The 21,413-nt window shown below is 39.5% G+C and overlaps 3 protein-coding genes across 4 annotated transcripts; 2 read left to right on the top strand and 1 right to left on the bottom strand.

Moving 5' to 3' along the window:
* The first annotated feature begins 492 nt into the window (after positions 1 to 492).
* Positions 493 to 9,288, top strand: LOC137712595 (uncharacterized). Of its 2 annotated transcripts, none has more exons than XM_068451692.1 (15): positions 493 to 3,528; positions 3,619 to 3,747; positions 3,832 to 4,023; positions 4,130 to 4,179; positions 4,310 to 4,625; positions 4,795 to 4,924; positions 5,005 to 5,199; positions 5,697 to 5,792; positions 6,501 to 6,694; positions 6,796 to 7,011; positions 7,148 to 7,423; positions 7,553 to 7,700; positions 7,805 to 7,938; positions 8,230 to 8,316; positions 8,403 to 9,288. In XM_068451692.1, the coding sequence occupies exons 1-15, from the start codon at positions 850 to 852 to the stop codon at positions 8,487 to 8,489; spliced, it is 4,929 nt and encodes a 1,642-aa protein (XP_068307793.1). In that variant the 5' UTR covers positions 493 to 849; the 3' UTR covers positions 8,490 to 9,288. The 2 variants fall into 2 exon arrangements, with proteins under 2 accessions (XP_068307793.1, XP_068307794.1); XM_068451693.1 differs by having other exon boundaries at positions 494 to 3,528; positions 4,801 to 4,924.
* Positions 9,289 to 9,938: 650 nt separating this feature from the next.
* Positions 9,939 to 11,192, top strand: LOC137712053 (LOB domain-containing protein 27-like). The gene is made up of 2 exons (XM_068451202.1): positions 9,939 to 10,963; positions 11,093 to 11,192. Exons 1-2 carry the CDS (start codon positions 9,939 to 9,941, stop codon positions 11,190 to 11,192), a joined length of 1,125 nt encoding a protein of 374 aa, XP_068307303.1.
* Positions 11,193 to 11,505: 313 nt separating this feature from the next.
* Positions 11,506 to 18,488, bottom strand: LOC137712848 (zinc finger protein BRUTUS-like At1g74770). The gene is made up of 12 exons (XM_068452022.1): positions 18,039 to 18,488; positions 17,534 to 17,758; positions 17,222 to 17,416; positions 16,798 to 17,147; positions 16,477 to 16,705; positions 14,554 to 16,268; positions 13,506 to 13,715; positions 13,284 to 13,421; positions 12,737 to 12,971; positions 12,595 to 12,654; positions 11,881 to 11,952; positions 11,506 to 11,792 (listed from the first exon to the last, which is right to left on the bottom strand). Exons 1-12 carry the CDS (start codon positions 18,330 to 18,332, stop codon positions 11,691 to 11,693), a joined length of 3,825 nt encoding a protein of 1,274 aa, XP_068308123.1. The 5' UTR covers positions 18,333 to 18,488; the 3' UTR covers positions 11,506 to 11,690.
* Positions 18,489 to 21,413: the final 2,925 nt, after the last annotated feature.

The raw sequence follows: 21,413 nt of genomic DNA, 5'->3' as shown, positions 1-21,413 counted from the left end.
AAGTTCGACATTATTAATAAGTAGATTTTAACGAAAAGCTTTTAGTACTGTTTATTTTAACGAAAAATTATATTTTTACATTAAAAAGTTAATCATGGTACTATTCACTTTACCTTTATTTTGTCCTTATCGTTAAAACTTAAAATTTTCAAACCCTTTTATTAGTTTTCCTTATTTATAACAATTCAAATCTTATTATTACACGAGACTTGTGTTTTTATAGTTTACCTAAATTTCCAACTTGGAACCACTATCCTGTTTAAAATCATATGAGAAATGCTAAATTGAATCTCTCAGAATTGAAAGAACTTTCTCTCACCTTAATTTTTGAACCTAATATTTTATAATATTAATATGAAAAATAATATTAAACGGTAAAATAACAGATAATTTATAAAGAGTATCACTTTTACGAATAGCGTCCCTCAAACCATATTCTAAAACCAAAACAAAACCATAATTAACAACATTTTTAAGAGAGTCTAATCACAATCCCCACACACATATAATATAAATAACCTTAATCCGCCTTTCTCCCCTTTGCTTATTTCCTCATCAAACCTCTAATGGCCTTTTCTTGTTCCATGGCCACTTCTACTAGTAGGTAGCGTCTCTCTCTCTCTCTCTCTCCATTCTGTCTCTCTAAAAATCGCCGCCGATCACTCATCGCCGCCGTCCCCCTTGTGAAATTCCAGTCCTTCCCCAACCATCCTCCCCCTGTAAGAACCCTTACAACTTTATACATCGGCATATATGTATAGGTGCACATATATACAGATAAAATAGAGAGAGAATTATATATATATATACATATGCATGTGAGTTGGGGATTGGGAGAGAGTTCGATACATGGGTAATAAGAAGCGAAACGCTGCTCCGCGACCCAAGCAGTCGCCGGCGGCTGTTCAGCCACTCCCGGTGGCCGATGGAGACGCCGTCTTTTCGTCCCAATCAGACACCACTCTGGCTCTCGTCGAAGCTGAGCCCGATGCCCTACTCCTCTCGAATAACAAGATCGAATCCTCGCCGTTGCCGATGATCGAATCGGACGGCGGGGCGGCGAAGGTGGAATGCGAGCGTGCCCTGACCGCTCTGCGGCGGGGGAACCACACCAAGGCGCTGCGGCTGATGAAGGAGTCGTGCCAGCGGTACGAGAACTCGGCTCACTCGGCGCTGATTCACCGAGTCCAGGGAACTGTGTGCGTCAAGGTCGCCTCGATTATCGACGACCCCAACTCGAAGCAGCGGCATTTGCGAAACGCGATGGACTCAGCGCGCCGAGCCGTCGAGCTTTCGCCAAACTCGATCGAGTTCGCGCACTTCTACGCCAATTTGCTCTATGAGGCGGCCAACGACGGGAAGGAGTACGAGGAAGTGGTGGCGGAGTGCGAGCGGGCGCTGGCGATCGAGAAGCCGGTCGATCCCGCCAGGGAGAGCTTGCAGGAGGAGAGCCAGCAGAAGATATCAACGGCCGATGCTCGAATTGGGCACGTGCAGAATGAGCTGAGGCAGCTTATTCAGAAGTCCAATATCGCTTCGATTTCGACTTGGATGAAGAATTTGGGCAATGGGGAGGAGAAGTTTCGGTTGATTCCTATTCGGAGGGCCACGGAGGACCCAATGGAGGTGAGGCTGGTGCAGACCAGGCGGCCTAATGAGATTAAGAAGGCCACTAAGACGCCGGAGGAGAGAAGGAAAGAGATTGAAGTGAGAGTGGCAGCGGCGAGGCTCTTGCAGCAGAAGTCTGATGTGCCTCAATTGGGAAATGAGGGTGAGAAGAGTGATAGGGGATTAGATTCGTCATCGGGGTCTAGTCAGAGAGGTAGTGAGAGGAGAAAGTTTGGGAACTTGAGGAAAAATGGGTCCTCAGCGGAGAGGAAGGATTTGGTTCGGTCATTTTGGAAATCATTGACTGTTGATATGAAGAAAGAGTTACTTAAGTTTAGAGTTAGCGATCTTAAGGCGAAGTTTAGTTCGTCTAAGGATGGTTTGGCAAATGAGGTTATATCAGAGGCATTGACATTTGCGGAGAGTAATAGGAGCTGGAAGTTCTGGGTTTGTTGTAGATGTAATGAGAAGTTTGTGGATTGTGAGTCCCATATGCACCATGTTGTGCAAGAGCATGTGGGAAACCTTATCCCCAAAATGCAGTCAGTTTTGCCTCAAAAGGTTGAAAATGAATGGACTGAGATGCTGCTTAGTAGTTCTTGGAAACCGTTGGATGCGTCGTCTGCAGTTGGAATGCTTACGGATCAAAGAAAATGCAAGGAGCCTGAGGTGGTTGAGGATTTCTACTCTGGGAATCATAACAAGGATTGTGATGAGTGCTTCAAAGATGCGTGCGATTCTTCGCCTGAGAAGGAAATGCTTGGGGATAGTCCTAGTGGCTGTACTGTTGAGGGAAATAACCATAAGAAACTTGCCCATGTTGAGTGTGGGGAGTGCGAGGAGGACAATGGGTCGATTGCTTATTCTTCTGTTGCTAATGGTTGGCCAGTATCTGATGATTCTGAGCGCGAAAAGCTTCTTGAAAGAATTCATGCCTTATTTGAGGTGCTTATCAGGCACAAATATCTTGCTGCAAGCCATCTTAACAGGGTGATACAATTTACAATGGATGAGCTACAGGCTTCCTGTTCTCAGCTTCTCAACCACGGTGTGGAGCAAACACCTCTGTGCATTTGCTTTCTAGGAGCTACCCAGCTTACGAAAATCCTCAAGTTCTTGCAGGACCTGTCCCATGCTTGTGGTTTAGGTAGATATTCTGACAAAAGTAGCAGTCCTGCGGATGATGCGAATAACGCAAATAAGGGTGTAGAGATTAAGGAGAGGATTGTTCTCAATGGAGATGCATCCTGCCTCATTTTGGATGAGTGTCTATTGTCATCTGAATGTACATGTGATGTTGGTCATCATCCTGTCACTGACGCTGCTCCTGTTGTTGTCGTTGGTAAGGAAAATGGGGTTCCTCCTGATTCCGATGCTCTGCTATCCTGGATATTTGCAGGTCCAACTAGTGGGGAACAACTGACATCCTGGGTACACACAAAAGAAGAGAAAACAAAACAAGGGATGGAAATCCTTCAGATGCTTGAAAAGGAGTTTTACCACCTGCGGTCTCTCTGTGAGAAAAAGTGTGAGCATTTAAACTATGAAGAAGCATTACAGGCAGTGGAGGATCTTTGTATTGAAGAAGGTAAGAAGAGGGAAAGTGTCACAGAGTTTGCCCACCGAAGCTTTGAGTCCATTCTAAAGAAGAGGAGAGAAGAGCTTCTCAGGAGAGAGAATGATGTGATGTTCCTCAGCAATAGGACTGAATTAGATGCCATATCAAATGTGTTAAAAGAATCTGAAGCTCTAAATATTAATCAGTTTGGATATGAGGAAACTTATGGTGGTGTGACTTCTCAGTTATGTGTCTTGGAACTTGGGGAAGATGATGATCGGAGAGCCAAGGATTATGTACATCAGCTGGACACATGTGTAGAAGTTGCAATTCAGAGACGGAAAGAACAATTATATGTAGAGGTCAGTTGATAGATTCTAAGTTGGCTTACCTTTTAATTAAAATAATGATATTGATCGTTGCCATTTTACCTCAGCTGTTTTCTCATGCAGCTTAGCAAAATAGATGCACGGATTATGCAAAATGTTACTGGAATGCAGCAAATGGAAGTTAAGCTTGAACATATTTCTGCCCATGATTATCGGTCGATACTGTTGCCTCTAGTGAAGTCATACCTGCGGGTATGTATTAAACAAATTTAATCTTTGTGCCATGTTTAAGGCTTCTGAGTTTAACAGTATGTATTCTTGTGTCTATATCTATAGGCACATTTGGAGGATCTGGCTGAGAAAGATGCCACAGAAAAGTCCGATGCTGCAAGGGAAGCATTTTTGGCAGAACTTGCACTTGATTCTAAGAAAGGTGTCAGAGGAGGAAACGATAATTTGAGACATTCACAGGAAAAAACAAAGGATAAGAAGAAGAACAAGGAGTTTAGAAAAGCAAAAGATTCAAAGGTTTTAATCCTGTTTTCTGGTTGTTATTTTCTTTGTGGTGTTTATATGTATGTTACAAATCCACGAAGACATCCTTATATCCGATTTTTTTTTCTTACTTCTGTAGGGTAGTGGGGTTTCGGATGAGTACTATCATCATGATGAGACTTCTGAGCTGTATGTCTCCTTGCTCCTAACATGCACATTTGTATTGACTCTATCCTCATAATGTTATCCTTCCATTATAATTGGTGGGCACTGGCTATAGTTTATTTTTGATGTATATCTGATGTGTCTCTTGCTGCAGTTCCTTTCCAGGGGCATCTGATAGTGCATTTCCAGATTCTGAGCTGGTGATTTCTTTGAATGGCAATGACTTGAAACAGCTGGAAGAGGAATGCAAACGGAGAATTGAACTTGAAGAAGAGGAAAGAAAGCTGGAAGAAACGTTAAAGTTTCAAAGAAAAATTGAAAAGGAAGCTAAGCAGAAGCACCTTGCTGAGCAAAATAAGAAATCTACTCAATTTCATCCAGAGAAGGTGGTGGAGGGACCGCATGATGTTAACTTGGAGCCTTGTGCTAATGGTCAAGATGTTAATGAGCCATTCAAGCGTTCTGTCCAGGTAATCATTGTTTGGTTGTGCCCTTCTCGTATCTGTTTCCTTATTTCTAGGTTAAATTTAATAAATAATTGGTATATTGAACTGAATACTAAAGATATTTGAAGAGGAATACTGTCTAAATTAGAGGATATTTAGAGAAAGTAGGAAAACTAATGAAAATGTTTTCTAGGAGCAGTTGGCACAGAAGACTGGATTCACCAACAATTTAGAAGGCGTGCCTGTTAACCTGGCAAATGGTTCTGCAGTGCCAGTCAATTCTCCTACCGTTTCTAGTGCTCATCAAGCTAAAGTTAACCAAGGTTGGTGTAGGATTTCGTTGTATGAGATTGGGGTTAATTTAATAATAGGAGATGTTGTCATTGTGTATTTTCTTGAGCAGGCCTGCCAAATGGAGGAATTCTAGAAGATGATGGTTATTTGCCTTCTGATCGACGGACAGGAAGGAAAAACCGAAGACAGAGGAGTTCCACAAAAGTGCTTGATGGAAAGTCTCAAGGCTTGTCATCTGGAAAGGAAAATGTTGAAGTTGGGAGGTCGAGTGTGGAGGGTTCAAATGACAATCTTCTTACCAACAGTAAGTTTTGCATATCCTTCATGGTTTCCACTGTTTCCACTCTAGTCTCGATGATTGATTATTTTGACAGTACGTTGAACAATGTCAACATTAGTGGCCCTGTCATTGTTTGCTTGTTGACTAGCCAATTTTGTCCTTTCGCGTATTCTCATTTTATAGTTAAGTGAAAATGTTTACCTAAGATTGTTGGTAATATCTTTATAAAAAGATATTTCTTTTGTAGTATGAATTTCTATTTGGTAACCTCATCTCTACTTGCTCATCCAAAATGTTGCCTAGTAGTTTATAATAAAATTAGAATTTTATGTGTAGTGATTCGTCCTATGGTCTCATTAGCATGAAGTTTATGTCCTTTCATTTGAACACACTGTTTTTACTGCTCTGCTAATATGACCAAAGATCATCTATCTTTTTTTTTTTTTTTTTTTTTGGGGAAATTTGGCGTTAATATGAGCATGAGTTTTGTTAAGTGAAAACCGGTTATACTGTTTTGGCAGACAATGGAACAAAGGAATTGAGACAGCAACGAGCAGAGGAAGTTGATGAAGAAAGGTTCCAAGCTGACCTTAAAAAGGCCGTACGCCAAAGCCTAGGTAAAATTATTCTCTTATTTATGTGGTCTCTTTGTTATGTTACTTATTCTTTACATGTATAAACCTCTGACCATGGTTGTCACAATGGTACCCCTCTATAATAAAGAGGAGGTCTAGGATCAACCCATGGTAGGGCTGAGGTATGTGAGGAAGAAATTCCGCCTCCATGCTTGTAGTTAACAGATGATGATTTCCATATTTGTTTGACTAGTCTGTCGGATGGTCTATGAATGAACTAGATAAGTAGTCTCAGATTTGTTCATGTTAGAGTTCAACTATAAGTGAGTCAGATCAGTAACCTTGACTTTTTAGGAAAATCAAAAAGGTGTCATCTCTGGTAGATTTTGCACTAGTTTTATTTATTGTCATCAGGAAAAAGCATTAAGTAGGTATTGAGAGCATTGCTTCGTCTTGAAATATAATTCTGTGCAATAATCTGGTTCGGAATCATGCATGAATAACAAAAGATATACTGACAGCAAGTATGTGATCTAAGTATGATTAATAGAGGCCTTGATGATAAATTGAGGGCTTGTGGAGAGTGTATAATGCAGTCTAATAAAAAATACGCTAAACCTTGTCAAGTTGTACTTCTACTAGCCGTCTCACTGATGCATTTTTTTCCATCAGGTGAGGCTCTGAGCACTTACCATATAGTATAATATTTTGTGCAACTGTCTGACCATTTTTATTCATGCTATTTCGCAGACACATTCCAAGAGCGTCAGAAGTTTCCTGTAGTTTCAAATTTGAGGATGGCCAGAAGAATATCTCCAGATGTAGATAATGGTGTTTTACACAATGACATTGTAAATGAAAATGCGAATGAAACCGATATATTTGGCACAGGGTTAAAGAATGAAGTTGGTGAATACAACTGCTTTCTGAATGTTATTATACAGGTCTATTAATACAGAGTGCTTGTCAAATTTATGTTGTGGGTTCATTTTTCCCGAGCATCTTATTGATATTGAAACATTGCTTTTTAATCTTGTCATTGCAGTCTTTATGGCATATTAGACTGTTTCGAGATGAGTTACTCCGGAGATCAACATCAAAGCACGTTCATGTGGGGAGTCCTTGTGTTGTCTGTGCATTGTATGAAATCTTTACTGCTCTGAGCAATGCATCTGCAGATACTCGTAGAGAAGCAGTTGCCCCTACTTCTTTGAGAATAGCTTTAAGCAACCTGTATCCAGAAAGTAATTTCTTCCAGGAGGTATATTTAGAGAATTTGATTGTATCCCTTGCCTCTCGTACAAATCTACAATTATTCTGAAGTCATATTTGGCTCATATGTCATGAATTTATCTTCATTTTTGGAAGCTGGTACTAACATTTTAGCAACCGTACAGGCTCAGATGAATGATGCTTCTGAAGTTTTGGTGGTCATATTTGATTGTCTTCACCGGTCATTTACTCCTGTTTCAAGTGTTTCCGATGCTGAATCAGTGGAAAGTGGTTGTCCAGGGTCTTGGGATTGTTCAAACAATGCTTGTATAGTGCATTCCATCTTTGGCATGGACATTTTTGAACGAATGAATTGCTACAATTGTGGTTTGGAGTCCAGACATCTCAAGTATACTTCCTTCTTCCATAACATAAATGCCAGTGCTCTGCGAACAATGAAGGTATCAGTTAACAATTTTTATGATTGTTTATTTTCTTGATGGTTGAAATTCTTAGTCTAAGCAACTTGTTACTGTTTCGGCGTTGTAACTGATTGCATCTATCTCTTTTTATCTTTCTTTGCTATTCAGGTTATGTGTGCAGAAAGCTCCTATGACGAGCTTCTAAATCATGTGGAGATGAATCACCAATTAGCCTGTGATTCTGAAGCTGGTGGATGCGGGAAGCTCAACCATATCCATCACATTCTTTCAACCCCACCACATGTTTTCACAACAGGTGACTTGAAGACTTATCATGAGAATATTCATTGCTCACTTATGTTTGTAAAGAGAAACTGGCTTACCCTGAAAACTCATCAACATTTTTGTTTCTTCGTGCAGTTCTGGGCTGGCAGAAGACATGTGAGAGTGCTGATGACATCAAAGCAACATTGGCAGCTCTTAATACTGAGATAGATATCAGCGTCCTTTATCGTGGCCTGGATCCAAAGACCACGCACAACTTGGTTTCTGTGGTATGCATATTTGGATAACCCTCAATGTTGTTGTCATGCATATAGTAGCGTTCTGTTTTCCCAAAATGCAACCTGCATTGCGTATTTTTCCTCTGGTTGTGAAATGACAACGGCTTACACTTCTTATCCATAAACTTAGATTCCTCTGGCCTTTTTATTTTTAATATATCCAATTTCGTTTGTTTAATTGGAAACTGGCTCCTATGTTATCGGTGCATAACTTTTGAATCTCAACAAGAATTTATGGATACCGCTCTCTCGTTTTATCTCATATCTACTATTTACTTTTAGGTTTGCTACTATGGACAACATTACCATTGCTTTGCCTATAGTCATGACCGTGGATGCTGGATTATGTACGATGATAAAACTGTCAAGGTAAAGTCGGTTATTCTAGTGTAAATCATGCCTTATTTTGCTCTTCTTTCCACCTTCGTTATAATTTGTGTCTGATGTGTCTACAGGTGATTGGTGGCTGGGTTGATGTTCTTAACATGTGTGAAAGAGGGCATTTGCAACCACAGGTTCTTTTCTTTGAAGCTGTAAACTAGGCTTTTTCTGGAACTCATTACGTTTTCAGACTTCGCAAGGGAGCATTGGTGTTGTAACATCCTTTCGTCGTCTACCACGAGGAATTGTTCATAGCAAACGCATTCCATCCTTCCGGTTAGACAGTAAAGTATGCAACGTCAGTTTCAGAAAAAAGAAGGATATAAATGTTCCGGTCGAAGTTCAGAGTTCTGATATAGAATTAACAGTTTTGTGATATTATCAAGAATTTTTGTGGGAGCAGCTGGTCCTTGACGAAGAACCGTGTATCTAAAGAGTTTCACCATCGAAGAGCCGAAAAGTCTAAGCTTTTGGTACGTTTACCTTCGAATAGTCTTCAGCACAATCAGGTCACTGTCCTGCAACTTTCCTTTAAGGTTGGACTCTTCGACGAAGAAGGCAGCAACAACTACTACGGCCTGTCTGGGCGTATGTATGCGAATTTACAGCCTCTCTGGGCGTATATATGCGTATTTATGGCTTGTCTGGGCGTATTTATGCGAATTTAAGGAGCGTACTATATGCCGTTTCGATAAGTGGCTTTGATTACCAGTTGGGTCTCAGAGTATGTAACAGTTGTAACTGGGGAATATAGGTTTAAGAAAATTAAGGTGTTTGCTTAAGACTTTTTTTAATTTTTATATAAAATTTCCCCCAAGTTTTGAAAAGGTTTTTGTATAGTATAGATCACCTTATGGCCCTTCCCCTTTTGGGTCTTTGGAACTGCGGATCACAGTAAATTTGTTGCTTCATTTGGATACTACAATTAGGTTAAAAATGAAGATATATTGCCCTTTATCCTCCCCATAACTTTGTTTTTACGAGAACTACGATTTGGCGGTATTCACTCTCTTGTAGAGGAGGTCTAAGTTCTTACTCTTGGGGAAGATATGTTATCCCCAAAGTAAAACAACACTTCTGCTCGGCATTGTTAGATCACTAAGGCCGACTTTCTCTTATTTGGGGCAATGGACTCGTGATATTTCTCTAAATCTTACAAAAGCAAAGGAGACCCTGACATACATTTGACTAGAGACTTGTCTAACTGCTAGTCAGAGTTCGGTTTCCTTCAATGTAATTTAAATTTGTCTACATAACATGACAAACAAGATAATAGTTTAATAATTTTGACATGTTCCACGTATCAATAGAGTCGTAACTTCACCATAGTGACCTCAAAATTCAAAAGAAATCAAATTTAGAAACTAGAAGTTGGGATTTGCCACGTCATTCAGGAAGGGGGTCAGTGTGAAGTGGCTACGACCACTAAAAAAAAAAAAAAAGTCCCTAAAGTTTAGCACTTTTTCTCTTACAAAATTCCAACATTTGTCCCCAACGGTCTTCACAGTTCCCCGCCAATTTCGCTTCCTCTCTTCAATCTTTTCTTTTACTCAGTCTCTCCCAGCTTCCAGTAAATCCGCACATTTCCAGACCTTTTCAGATCCAAAAAAATGTTCCCCATATCACCACTTCCATTTCTCCTCCCCCTCCTCCTCCTCCAACTCACCGCCACTCTCCTCCTCATCCTCTTCAATCTCAACCACTGCATCACTCTCCTCTCCAACTGCTTTCGAGGTTTTTCGCCTTTCCGGCTCTCTGATTGGTTCCAATCTCATTTTGGGATCGAAAAAATGACCCTGAAGGGCACCACCAGCCAGGCCTGCGCCGCGTGCAAGTACCAGCGAAGGAAGTGCAGGGCGGAGTGCCCCTTGGCTCCCTATTTCCCGCCGGACCAACCCAAAATGTTCCAAAACGCACACAAGCTTTTCGGAGTCAGCAACATTTTGAAAATACTTAAAAATCTCGAACCTCGCCAGAAGCTAGAGGCCATGAGGTCCATCATATACCAAGCTAACGTGCGCGACAAGTTTCCGGTCTACGGGTGCTGGGAGGTGATCTGGCAGATCCAGTACCAAATCCTCGTGGCGGAGGAAGAGCTCCAAGCCGTTCATCAACAGCTGGCAGTGTACAGACAGCACCACCAGCACCAGCACCAGATTTTGTCCATGCCGGAATACGTGACGTCACACTTAGAGCTAGGGATGGCTCCGCCCAACAATCCCCTCCCACTTTTCAATCACAATCCTCCCCCTTATAATCACAATAATAACAACAATGCCACCGCGGTGGCTCCTATAGATCAGCACCAACAGCAGTCTTACTCTAACAGCAGTGATGCTGCCTACAGCTCTGCTGCTTATAATATTGACTCCAAAGACAACATCATCAACAACAACACCAACAACAACAATAATAATGATGCTGGAAATCAGATGTGGATTTCGAATCCTTTTATGACTAACAACAGCAACAACAACAATAATAATTCCGAGGCGATTCAATCCGAACTCGGAGTTCTTCAGCCGCTCTCTATCCAACCTGAAGTTGTTCAAGATTACGATGAGTTGCATCCGTTCTTTGACACCATCGATGATAGACAGTCATACATTGATTCCAAAGAGGCTTATGATTCTAGGTACATTTTTTTTATCGCTTTGGTTATGTATCCGTTCAAATTTTTATCTTTACGATTCAAAGAGATGCAGTGCTGAATCTAAGTGGATATGCAACTGTAATTCACTAAATGATGAGAATTGACTTGCAGCTCGGAAGAATCGTTCAAGGACACAACACAGTCCATGGAGCATGCAGAGAATGCATTGAAGAACGCTGCAGCATGCTTTAGTCTAACCAGTGTCAACTGATGATCAGTAAGCATAAACTAGATAAAGCAGTGTGGTTGTTGTTCTTCTATTATTCATTTAACTCTGTGTTACGAATTTGATTATTCACACAAGAAACCAACAATTTTGTTTTCTTCTTTTTGTTTTTGTTAATAAAAACCCACAATACCGAGCTCCTTGTTTCTTTTAGCTTCAATGTTCTACACCTGAGTTTATAACTGACAAATTGTTTACTCGAATAAATATTTTACTTAGTTTTTCAACTTTTACGAGCTATAGCGTAATATATCTGATAACAAGGCAAATTCTAATTGGAAATTTTACGAAATTCCTCAAAATGGGGAAACTTAATAGATATTCATAACTAGTGAGATTTATATACTAGTACGAGCTTTTATTTACATATAAAATAGCTTTGAAACAGTCATGGTACCGTTTGGAATTGCGTCATAGAAGCCTCCGCAATAGGGGCACTTGTGGTAAAGCCAGTGAAAGGGAGCACTTCCGTTTGGAATTGCGTCATAGAAGCCTGGTGTTGTATGAACCACAATAGGGGCACTTGTGGTAAAGCCAGTGAAAGGGAGCAGTTCCTCTCTTCTCACAGTCATTGCAGAGTATGACCTGCAATTTGTTTAGCAGATCAATGCACATCTATGTTTGGATGCAATTAGAAGCTAATTAGTACCACAAGAAAAATAGGATGACAAACCTGAGTTTGGCCCGCGTACTCGTCTGGAGTTTCCTGTTTAGCCAAAAATGCATCCAACATTCTAAAATACACCTGCAAGACAATCATATGGTTCGAGGGCCACAAGACATCACACAACTCAGTTGGATACAATTCAAAGCTTAAGCTCAAGACAAACTCGAGTTACGTCTGCATAGAATTCACATGGCTAAAGTTTCTTCAAATCATAAAGAACAATCACAAAGATTGGTGATAATTCTAACATCTTCCTCCACATATTTTGTAGACCAGTGTTTTTGTTTCCTAAGTTTATATCTTTTTCTAATAGTTCATTTGGAAGGGGGACTTCAAAGTTTCACGGAACCTTTGGTAGAATTGTCATGTTTGCACTGCAAAAATTAAATAGAGGGACTTGAAATGGCTAGATGAAATACATTTGAGGGAACTTTGAAAGGTGTTATTTTGAAAGTCCTTTGTTTAGCGTCTTTGTAGTGCATTTGTAGTGTACTAGTAGTAGTTTTGTAGTGCCGAAGTAGTTCATTGGTACTGTTCTTGTAGTGCGTGTTTACAATTGAGTCTAAAATTCCTTGGTACTTGGAAGTCCCTCATCCAATCATAGTACGCAGGAATATATTGCGGCAAAATAAATTCCATATTGTCAGCTCACCACTTCAATCCTAACAATTTAAAAGTAAGGAAACTGCAAAAGACTATATAAGGTATTTGGTAACTGACCTGCATGTCCCCGAGTGACTTGCCACAGATTGGGCAAGTATAATTCGTAAAGGTGTAGGCCTAGGAGCAGGAACAGAAGTACCATTAAAGAAGTCTGCAAAACCTCTAGGGAGAAAGGCAAGAAATTATGAAAGGGAAATACCTCAAAACATGTTGAGTGCATCAAATGACCGCATGGAAGGGACTTCACTGGAGAATTTGAGGTGAAGATGTCTTCATTGCAAATAGGGCAGTTATCCATAAAGCATTTCTCTCTGCATGTGTGCTTCAATAGAGAACGGGACATGCAGGCATTACATGTCATGCAATGGAAGTAGTCAATACCCAATCCCTTTCCAACTCGGCACAAGTTACAGTAAGGACAATGGTAGATGACCCTGTTAAACAGCTTCTTCATGAGAACCATTAAAAATCTGGAACCGGTAAGTTTAAATTAAGATAGCCAATTGGCATGGGAAGGTAGCATAATTTTATATACCAAATACTTAAATCCTTTAAGGTTGTCATTGTGGTGACTAGTCCATAGATAGAACAAAATTGCCTAATGAAGTACTGAGATTATAGACTATCCTAGCATACAATTCAGCATAGTACCATCTATGGTTCAACTTAAAGTCACCCATTCAACAAGTTATATATAACCTTATGAGAAAAGAGCTACAATAAAGCAGGCCAATCAGGATAATCACCGTTCGTTATCAAATATTTTGCAGATCCTGCAAAAGTATTTTGCCATAGAAAAGTTACTGCAGGATGCAGTTGAGCATGTGGGCCCAACTGTCTGCATCTTCAAGCATTTCATGCACATCATCTCTGTTATAGATTTCCTGCATAAGCAGAAAAAAATTAAACAAGAACGAAAACTATAAAATTAATATTCATAGGCACTGTATAACTCATAATGTTTATACCTATCTATCTCATGATCAGCCATCTCATCATGGCAGCGTATGCAAGTGTAAAGTTGGTTGCAACAGGCAGCAAAAAGCTTACAGTTCCTCTTATAGTGTTTACAACCATAGGTTACTCCAAGAGGGTCATGATAGGATGGATGCTGACCAGGAAATTCTTTCCCATTACTTGCAACTGTTAATTCAGAGTTCTGTCTGGCTATCCAACGGCTGGTACAGTATAAATATTGAAAGTTTGTCATTTAGTTTATGTCACATTTCACGGGCATGTAGCAGACAGAGAGACATATTACAAAGTAAGAAAAAGCACTAACAAGTCTTAGCAACTTTAGTGAAATCAAATAAGCTACAAAAAGCACAGAGTATATATTATCTGGTCATCAGGACCATCAATAAGATTATAGAAAATTATCAATTAGCGTTAGTGTTTGTTGTTAAGTTGAGCTGCATACACATTCTTATTATCTCATTTCTTAACAGCTTAAGTTTTGGGATTAACAATACATTAACATAGTATCAGTTTTTGTTTGATCTTGTGTTAGAATCTTGTTGAACCCTGTTTCTGGTAATTTTTGTGATCATGTGTGTGGTCGGACTTAAATAAGTTGTATTGTAGGCTGTCATCTAAAGGGGTGTGCGTGCGTGCGTGCGTGTGTGTGTGTGTGTGTGTGTGTACGTGTGTGCGTGTTGTTGATTTCACTTGATAGTTGGACACCCTTCCTAACAGCTTAAGTTCTTGTTAATTGGGATCGATGGTAACGTAACAAATAGGAGAAATCAAGTAGCATGACACTCTTGCTTCAACAAATAGGAGAAACCTAGTAGCCATAGAGGATTTGACTCTTACACTAGCAATAGAACACATTGGTAATTGATGATACTCAAATACCTTGTACACATACCAAGGTATTTTTGCCTCTTATAAGGAATATCCATGTCAATGGTGTACTCAGTTTACTCTGACATGTATAAATTGAAATTCTACGTTCCTCCTAAACAAGGACGGAAAACAATAACAGAATGAAAATTAGGACAGGAATTGACCAACCTCATTATCAGGTTCTGGATCATATGTGGTTTCTTCTGAGGATCCAAGGAAGAGTCACGGGAGATTTTTATTACTGCAGCCTGCATATCCTCTTGACTAAGTGTCAGCAGGCACTCACAGTACTTGGATTTCTGGCTTCTTTGCAAAAGGTGACCTATATCATTGATTTGATTTGTGGCATTTTCAACTTCTTGTAATTTCTTCTTGTTACCTTCATCACAAAGTCTTGTACATTCTGTATCAGTGGAAATACATTGGTCACCTCCGGGACCTTTTGGCTTATAACCCACCTCACTATTTTCCAATGGCTCGGTATTAGCACTATGGGAATCTTTTTCTGGAAAATTGACACTTTTGTTACAGCATCTTCCTTCTTGTTCACTCGATCCACACAGATAGGCAGAGACAACCTCCAATGGATCTTCAGTAAATGAAGGAGGTACAATGGACTCCTCTACCAACTTAGCTGTCTCATATCCCTCCCACCATTCTCTCAACCACTCATCAAACATTGTGTTTCGTGTGACCTGGCGCCATAGAGTAATCATGACTTGCTGTTCTTCTTGTGTCAAAGCGTCCATTAGCCAAGGTAACATATCTTGCAATATTTTTGCTTCTGTTCTACCAAGTATGCATCCTACAATCCTCTCTTGCTCTTCAATGGAGAAGCATTCTTTAAACAAGGGCCAGAGCTCAAATTCTTCACGATGAACATGTTCAGTCAGTAACTTGCAGGTTGATGTGCACATGTCATGAAGCCTCCTGCACAGCTGATGGTGCTTCTGCATTTTATTATCCACTGCATTTGAATCGACGTCAGAAGCAGAAACATGCAATATAGACATCTCATCCAGAACGAGGGATATCTTGTGAAAGTGTTCAACTTCTAATTTGTGGTCTATCATGTAAGAGTGGCTAATGTTTTGCAGTTTTCCTTTTGCCTCTAAAGCTGGAAAGGCGACTTCTTCCTCTGCTTCACTATGTATTTGATTTAGAAACTGTATAAGTTGGAATCGCCGGCAAAACTCTGAGAGAAAATCAGCATTGTCATCCAACTGAGCCGAGCCAAATACAAGGTATTCCAAATCTTTCTTGAGAGCCTTGTGGATGAAAAATATGAGATCTATTGGTTTTGGTTCATGAAGAGCGTAACCAGGATGGTTCTCTCCACTAAGACTTTCAGGAAAGTGATACGATGTTTTCACTGTTCCAGTGAAATATAAGTGAAGTTTATTTCTGCTGGAATATGACGTCCTATAATTCCTGGCAGAGTCAGAGGCACAAGATGAAGAGTATGACAGAGAATTCTTGCCCTTATCTGAAGAGATTAGCTCCATTACCTTAGTGTTTGATGCCTCAATAGGTTTCATAATGGAACTTAAGGAGGAAGATCCACTAGTATTATAGAATTGCTTTAAGGAAGTGCATCTGCTCTTGAATATTTGCTGCAACTCCTCACGAAACTTTTCAACAGAGGTCTTACCTGAATGACCAATGCGGAACCACTCATGTAAGAGGGATGCAAATGATTTATTGATTAAAGAATCTCCCTCCTTCAAGTTGCTAAGGATGGACCTGGATTCGTCCTCAGATAAGCAAGCCGAAAACCAAGTAGTCATGCACTTTAGCAACCCAAGTGGCAGAATATGAAGGCTCGCATACAAGAGTTGCAGCTGCATATCATGACTGCAATTCTTCTTTACAATGGGAACTACCTGGTACAAACTGTAGGTGTTAATTTGCAATCAATATAGAAAATATTTTTTTAATGATTAATGATTATTTAGTAGCATATTGCCCCACAAAGAATTCTCGAAGTTTTTCATCAAGAGTAGAGTTAAACTAGGTGCCCTATATCATCAGAAAGAGAGCCTAGCGTGCTGATATTTCAATTTATAATAATCTTCAACAAACATAGAGTACCTTGGTTTCTTGGAAAGCAAAGTACTTGTTAATTCCCACCACAAAAGACTCCAGTTCCCAGCAAAGCTTCTCAACAAATTTGCTCAAAGGTGTTCCATCTTGAGGCTCATAGTATAGCAACCTCTGCAAACCTTCAACGTGGTTTTCATTTGGAAATTGTTCACTGTAGGGGTAAAGGCAGCCGTTGAAATGTTCATTCAACACAGGATGATATAACTTCTCCAATGCACTGCAGCAAATCGGAAAATATTCGCTGAAGAATTAATTAACTGAACAGAAAAAAGATAAGCACATACGGACGTCAACAACCACATTAATTACCTGTAGAAATTAAGGACATCTACAAAGAATTTTAGCTGGACAACTACTGAATCAAGATTCAAAAAACTGCTTGCGCTTCTTATTTGATATAGCTCCTCCAGAATTGTCGTCAAATCTTTTCTAATGACTCCATGCCAAAGAGGAAGGCCATCAACCGGATTGTATCCAATATCAGAGTGGATGCAATCTGCCTTAATGTGTCTTTTATGTTCTTCTAAAAACCTTTTGGGCGAATGAGACGTCAGTAACTTTTTCATGTCTGCATATTCGCCGGCTTGTTGAGCTCCTCTAGAATTCTTGGAGGCCCCAAAGGAGGATTGTTCATTGCTAGCAAGCCAAGAATTTACCACCTTCACAAATATTTAAACTAGTAACTACCAAGAAGTTCGTTCATACTAGGGTAATACCATCGGTCAGGATCTACCTCTTGAAGTGATTTTTCATCAGGTACAATTGCTTTTATGCAATGTCTAACTTCCTCTTGTTCATCAGGTGGAAGAAAGGAGATCGTCCACGGAAGTAGATCCTCAAGCAGCAATAAAGGAACACTACACATGAACTGCCACACAAGTGCAGCCTGTTCTTCGCGACAGAACTGCTGCAGGATCAAGGGAAAAACCTACAACACACACACTCAAAATTCGGTAATGCAAAGCAAAACAATCAAATATTTACTCAAACTACATTGTTGCAAATAACATTTCGAATCTGCTTCAATAAAGATTTCGGCTAGTACCTGCTGTTCTTCTTTCAGCATATGCTGGGAAACGAATTCCTTCAGTGTCCCGATGCCAAACACAAGTTCTTGAAATTGCTTGGGAAAATTCTCATTCTCGTTTTCCTCTAACAAAACATCCAAGCGATTGAAAATCGAGTCGAAGAGACCGTCTATACTCCTATGTTCTAGTGAATATGTACTAGCTACATTTTTTGTTCGCCCATCTAACGCTAAAAAGATTATCTGCCAACGAAATTAAAAATTCAAATTCAAATTGCATTGCACATTTAATGCAGCTTCTCACATTTTAACTAATCAAAATTTGACTAATGTTTTCATCTTTAAAACAGTTTGCTCAAGCAATTAACTAATCAAATTATGCAATTCTAATTTCTAATTAGAAATTAGAAACAATTAGCTAATTCGGAACTAAAGAATTCAGCTTTAAAGAATTTGATTTAGTTAATTAGTTAAATTACGAAAAATTAGGAACTGTTCATCAATTCGGAAACTTTGAGCTGACCTCGTCCTCTGAAGAGCAGTGGTACTCATACGCGAGCTTGAGGAACTCAAACCGCCGCAGAAGCAGGAGAACGAAGTCGCGGTCTAGGCGGTCACGTGAGCCACTCTCCAAGGCGGCGGTGGTCACGAGGCGGAGATCGAGGAGCTCGGCCAGCAGCGCCTTGTGGAAGCAGACGAGCAGGAGGATCGGCGTCTGAGCTAGCGGGACACGTGTCGCGGATGCGGAGGACTCCGGCTGGGCATCGTTTTGCGAAGGGAGGAGGAGGCATTGGGGAGATTCGTCGTCGCCGCCCATCCACCGTGAGACGACGACGTCGTTCAAGAACCATGAAGGTTGAGAGAGAGAAAGGGAAGTTCGTCATTGCGAAGGTCTTGGGATTTTAAGCACTCTGGTTTTGAAGGCTCCCACAAGACTCCTCCCTCTCTCTCCTCTCTCTCTCTCCGTTCCCCAGCCATCACACACACATTCAAATTTATTTATTTATTTTAAATTTTTTGTGAATTTTTTATTTAGTACTTTTCCCCACGGCCGGTGATTGCGACGTCGTACTGAAGGCCCAATGCTGCATAGTATACCAACCACAAGCGCGCCAACCGGAGACTGGAAAACACGCGGGAAAAAAAAGTTGTGGGCCTTTTTGTCATTCTACCCAACCATATGATGTATTATAACTCTTATTGTAATCAATCATGTTTCCAGCACATTAAAAAATTTCTTTTACAGTTAGGGATGTTATTGTTTCCCTATCTTGCTCGAGTTTGGGTTATCAAATACTCGAATTTGGCTTTAATGATACGTATGCTTAATTGATTTGTGATGCCTTTGGTACTTAACTGCTTTGTAACACTATACAAGAGCATCAGTTATATGTTTAATAAAACAATAACGTAAAATGAGAGAGTGAATGTGAAAAAATCACTTCTCTATTTTAATTGAATAACATATTGCTACGTATAAAAGCTAAACACATGACAATGCGTAATTGACAATGTTGCTAATACTATGTATAAAAGTCAAACTCTTGATAATGTATGAGAATTTTTTGCTACAAAATATTAGATGTTTTGCAAAGTTTTTAGCTGTTTAGATCTTTAGTCAACAACACAAAAATCAAAATTTAACAGTTAAAACTCAAAATATTTTATACTTCTGAACACCATAAATTTTTTATAGTTTACAATTAGACAATAATATTTTGACACTACCATCTCAACTACCCTACTCTAGTAATGGCGTTCACGAATATCACGATGATAATAAAAAAAAATTGAAATGACTTTATAACTCTTTCCTGCTCCTAAAAAATAAATTACCATGATGAAAGCAGGGGTGATTTTATTTATTGAAAAAGATACAAGTTTTTATTTGTCTCCATTTTTGTGTACATATTTCCCGTTACAAGAGTCCAAAGTGGGTGGCCTTGACAACCTCACCCTCCAACCGCTTAATCCTGCCCTCCAATTGTTTAATCGTAATTAGATCAGTTTGACTGGGGTGGGCCGAACGGCCTTCTTCATGCCGTCCTGCTTCTGGCTCCGTCTTCTTGTGGAGTTAAACGCTGCGTTTCGGTGCGGGGATTGTCGTCACGTGCGGCTGGTCAACCGTCGAAGTTACAAATCCTTTTGTCCAGATGTGCACGTGCGTCAATGCCTCCGGCGTGTGGCTTCCATGTGTCTGCACGTTCCCGCCTCAGCTTTTGGTGCCACGGCGACCCCGGCTTTTCTCAACGATGAAAAGCCAAACTACAAAAGTAAATTGTAACAATGATCTCTTAATTTTAATCAAATTAGAGCAATAATCATGTAATTAAAAATTCATTACCATTGGTCCCTAAACTAGGTATAGTCATTTTCGTCAACTTCGTCAAAATTTTGTCAAAATAAATTATGTTGGAAAGATCATTGTTACAATTGGGGTTTCTCAACTCATCAAAACGTGTAGCTATGCTTATTTTCGTCAAATTCGTTAGAATTTTGTCAAAATGAGTTATGTTGTAAAGACCATTGCTACAATTGGGTTAAAGTTGAATGACTATTGCAACAATTGGGTTAAAGTCGATGGACCATTGCTCCAATTGGGTTAAGGTTGATGGACCATTTCTCCAGTTGGATTAAAGTTGAAGGACCAATGGTAATGAATTTTTAGTTAAATGACGATAGCTGCATGTTTTGATGGGTTGGGAGACTAATGGTAATGGATTTTTAGTTGAAGGATCATTGCTTCAATTAAGTTAAAGTTAAGGGACAATTGCTACAATTTACTCAAAGTACAAATTCATGAATTAACATCAATAATCATGGTTAAAATGAATAATTAGTAATCGTATTAATCAAAATATAAACGTTTAATTGTTTATTAACAACACAAAAGGATGAAAGGATGGTCACAAATGCAGTGGCAGATCCAATCATCTGAGTAATATTATGGGGGTTTTATAAGAAGGATAATGTTAGAAAGACTAAATTTTTAAACTAAATTTGTAAATCAAATGATGTGTAACTAATAGAAACTATGCATGTTAAATGACAGTTAATTAATAATCTAATCACTAACAACCATATCATTTGGTTTACACTATTTGGTTTTAAAATTTGGTTCATAGCATTACCTATAGGCCTAAGGTCATTTGTCAAGTTAGATTGCACACCAGTCAACAGAATGCCAATAGCTTCTAAACAAACATGTCGACTGATGTCAATATCTTTGAGTGAGCATGCCGACAAATGCCAACATATGTCAAGTGAGCTTATCAAAGATGCTCATATCAATGCATACAAAGACATAAAGTTAACAGTTACCATACCAATGTCTATAGAGACAATTTATCGAGTAGATAAAGGATAGTTTTGAAGGACAGCCCAAAAGATTTCAAAGGGCAGCACAAAACTTTTCCATGGAGGATTTCTGAGGTTGGAATGATCAACTAACCCACCTTGGGCCAAAGTGAATCCGCTCCAGCACAAATGGTACCAAGCATATCATAAACCTCCATCATTTTCGTGTTAATATATATTGAACTTGACACATTTTCTAATTAAATAAACACGAGTATCATGAAGCCAAAAGCTCTTTACGTTTGAGTTGTTTTTTCATACAAGCTATTTTCTATAAAGAACTCATCTAAGTCATGTGGATGAATATTCAAATTTGAGCGGAGATGGAAAAATATTATATTCTAGGCAATTTAATTAAGTTTAAATCTGCATATGTTTGAGACATTTAATTAACATTGAAAATAAAAAACTTACTAAATTGGATACCACTGTCTCATCCGAAGGTCCTATGGGCTAGTCTTTTCTGGTTTGGTAAGCACATCCCAAGGTGAAGCTTCATTCTTCGGCTAGCGATAAGGGGTAAGTTATGTAATATGGATCG

Source organism: Pyrus communis, chromosome 13 (genome assembly GCF_963583255.1).
Source record: "Pyrus communis chromosome 13, drPyrComm1.1, whole genome shotgun sequence".
Lineage (NCBI taxonomy): Eukaryota > Viridiplantae > Streptophyta > Magnoliopsida > Rosales > Rosaceae > Pyrus > Pyrus communis.
The sequence above is the reverse complement of the archived record's forward strand: the minus strand, read 5'-3'. Positions and strand labels throughout refer to the sequence as shown.

What these genes read in the sequence shown, in the direction of transcription:
- LOC137712595 (XM_068451692.1), top strand. Translation starts at nt 850, where the DNA reads ATGGGTAATAAGAAGCGAAACGCTGCTCCGCGACCCAAGCAGTCGCCG. An exon ending in TAGTGAAGTCATACCTGCGG is followed by an intron (nt 3,748 to 3,831) that starts GTATGTATTAAA and finishes CTATATCTATAG; the next exon opens with GCACATTTGGAGGATCTGGC. An exon ending in ACCACATGTTTTCACAACAG is followed by an intron (nt 7,701 to 7,804) that starts GTGACTTGAAGA and finishes TTCTTCGTGCAG; the next exon opens with TTCTGGGCTGGCAGAAGACA.
- LOC137712848 (XM_068452022.1), bottom strand. Translation starts at nt 18,332, where the DNA reads ATGGGCGGCGACGACGAATCTCCCCAATGCCTCCTCCTCCCTTCGCAA. An exon ending in ATGAAAAATCACTTCAAGAG is followed by an intron (nt 17,148 to 17,221) that starts GTAGATCCTGAC and finishes ATATTTGTGAAG; the next exon opens with GTGGTAAATTCTTGGCTTGC. An exon ending in GCTGATCATGAGATAGATAG is followed by an intron (nt 13,422 to 13,505) that starts GTATAAACATTA and finishes CTGCTTATGCAG; the next exon opens with GAAATCTATAACAGAGATGA.
- LOC137712053 (XM_068451202.1), top strand. Translation starts at nt 9,939, where the DNA reads ATGTTCCCCATATCACCACTTCCATTTCTCCTCCCCCTCCTCCTCCTC. An exon ending in AAAGAGGCTTATGATTCTAG is followed by an intron (nt 10,964 to 11,092) that starts GTACATTTTTTT and finishes ATTGACTTGCAG; the next exon opens with CTCGGAAGAATCGTTCAAGG.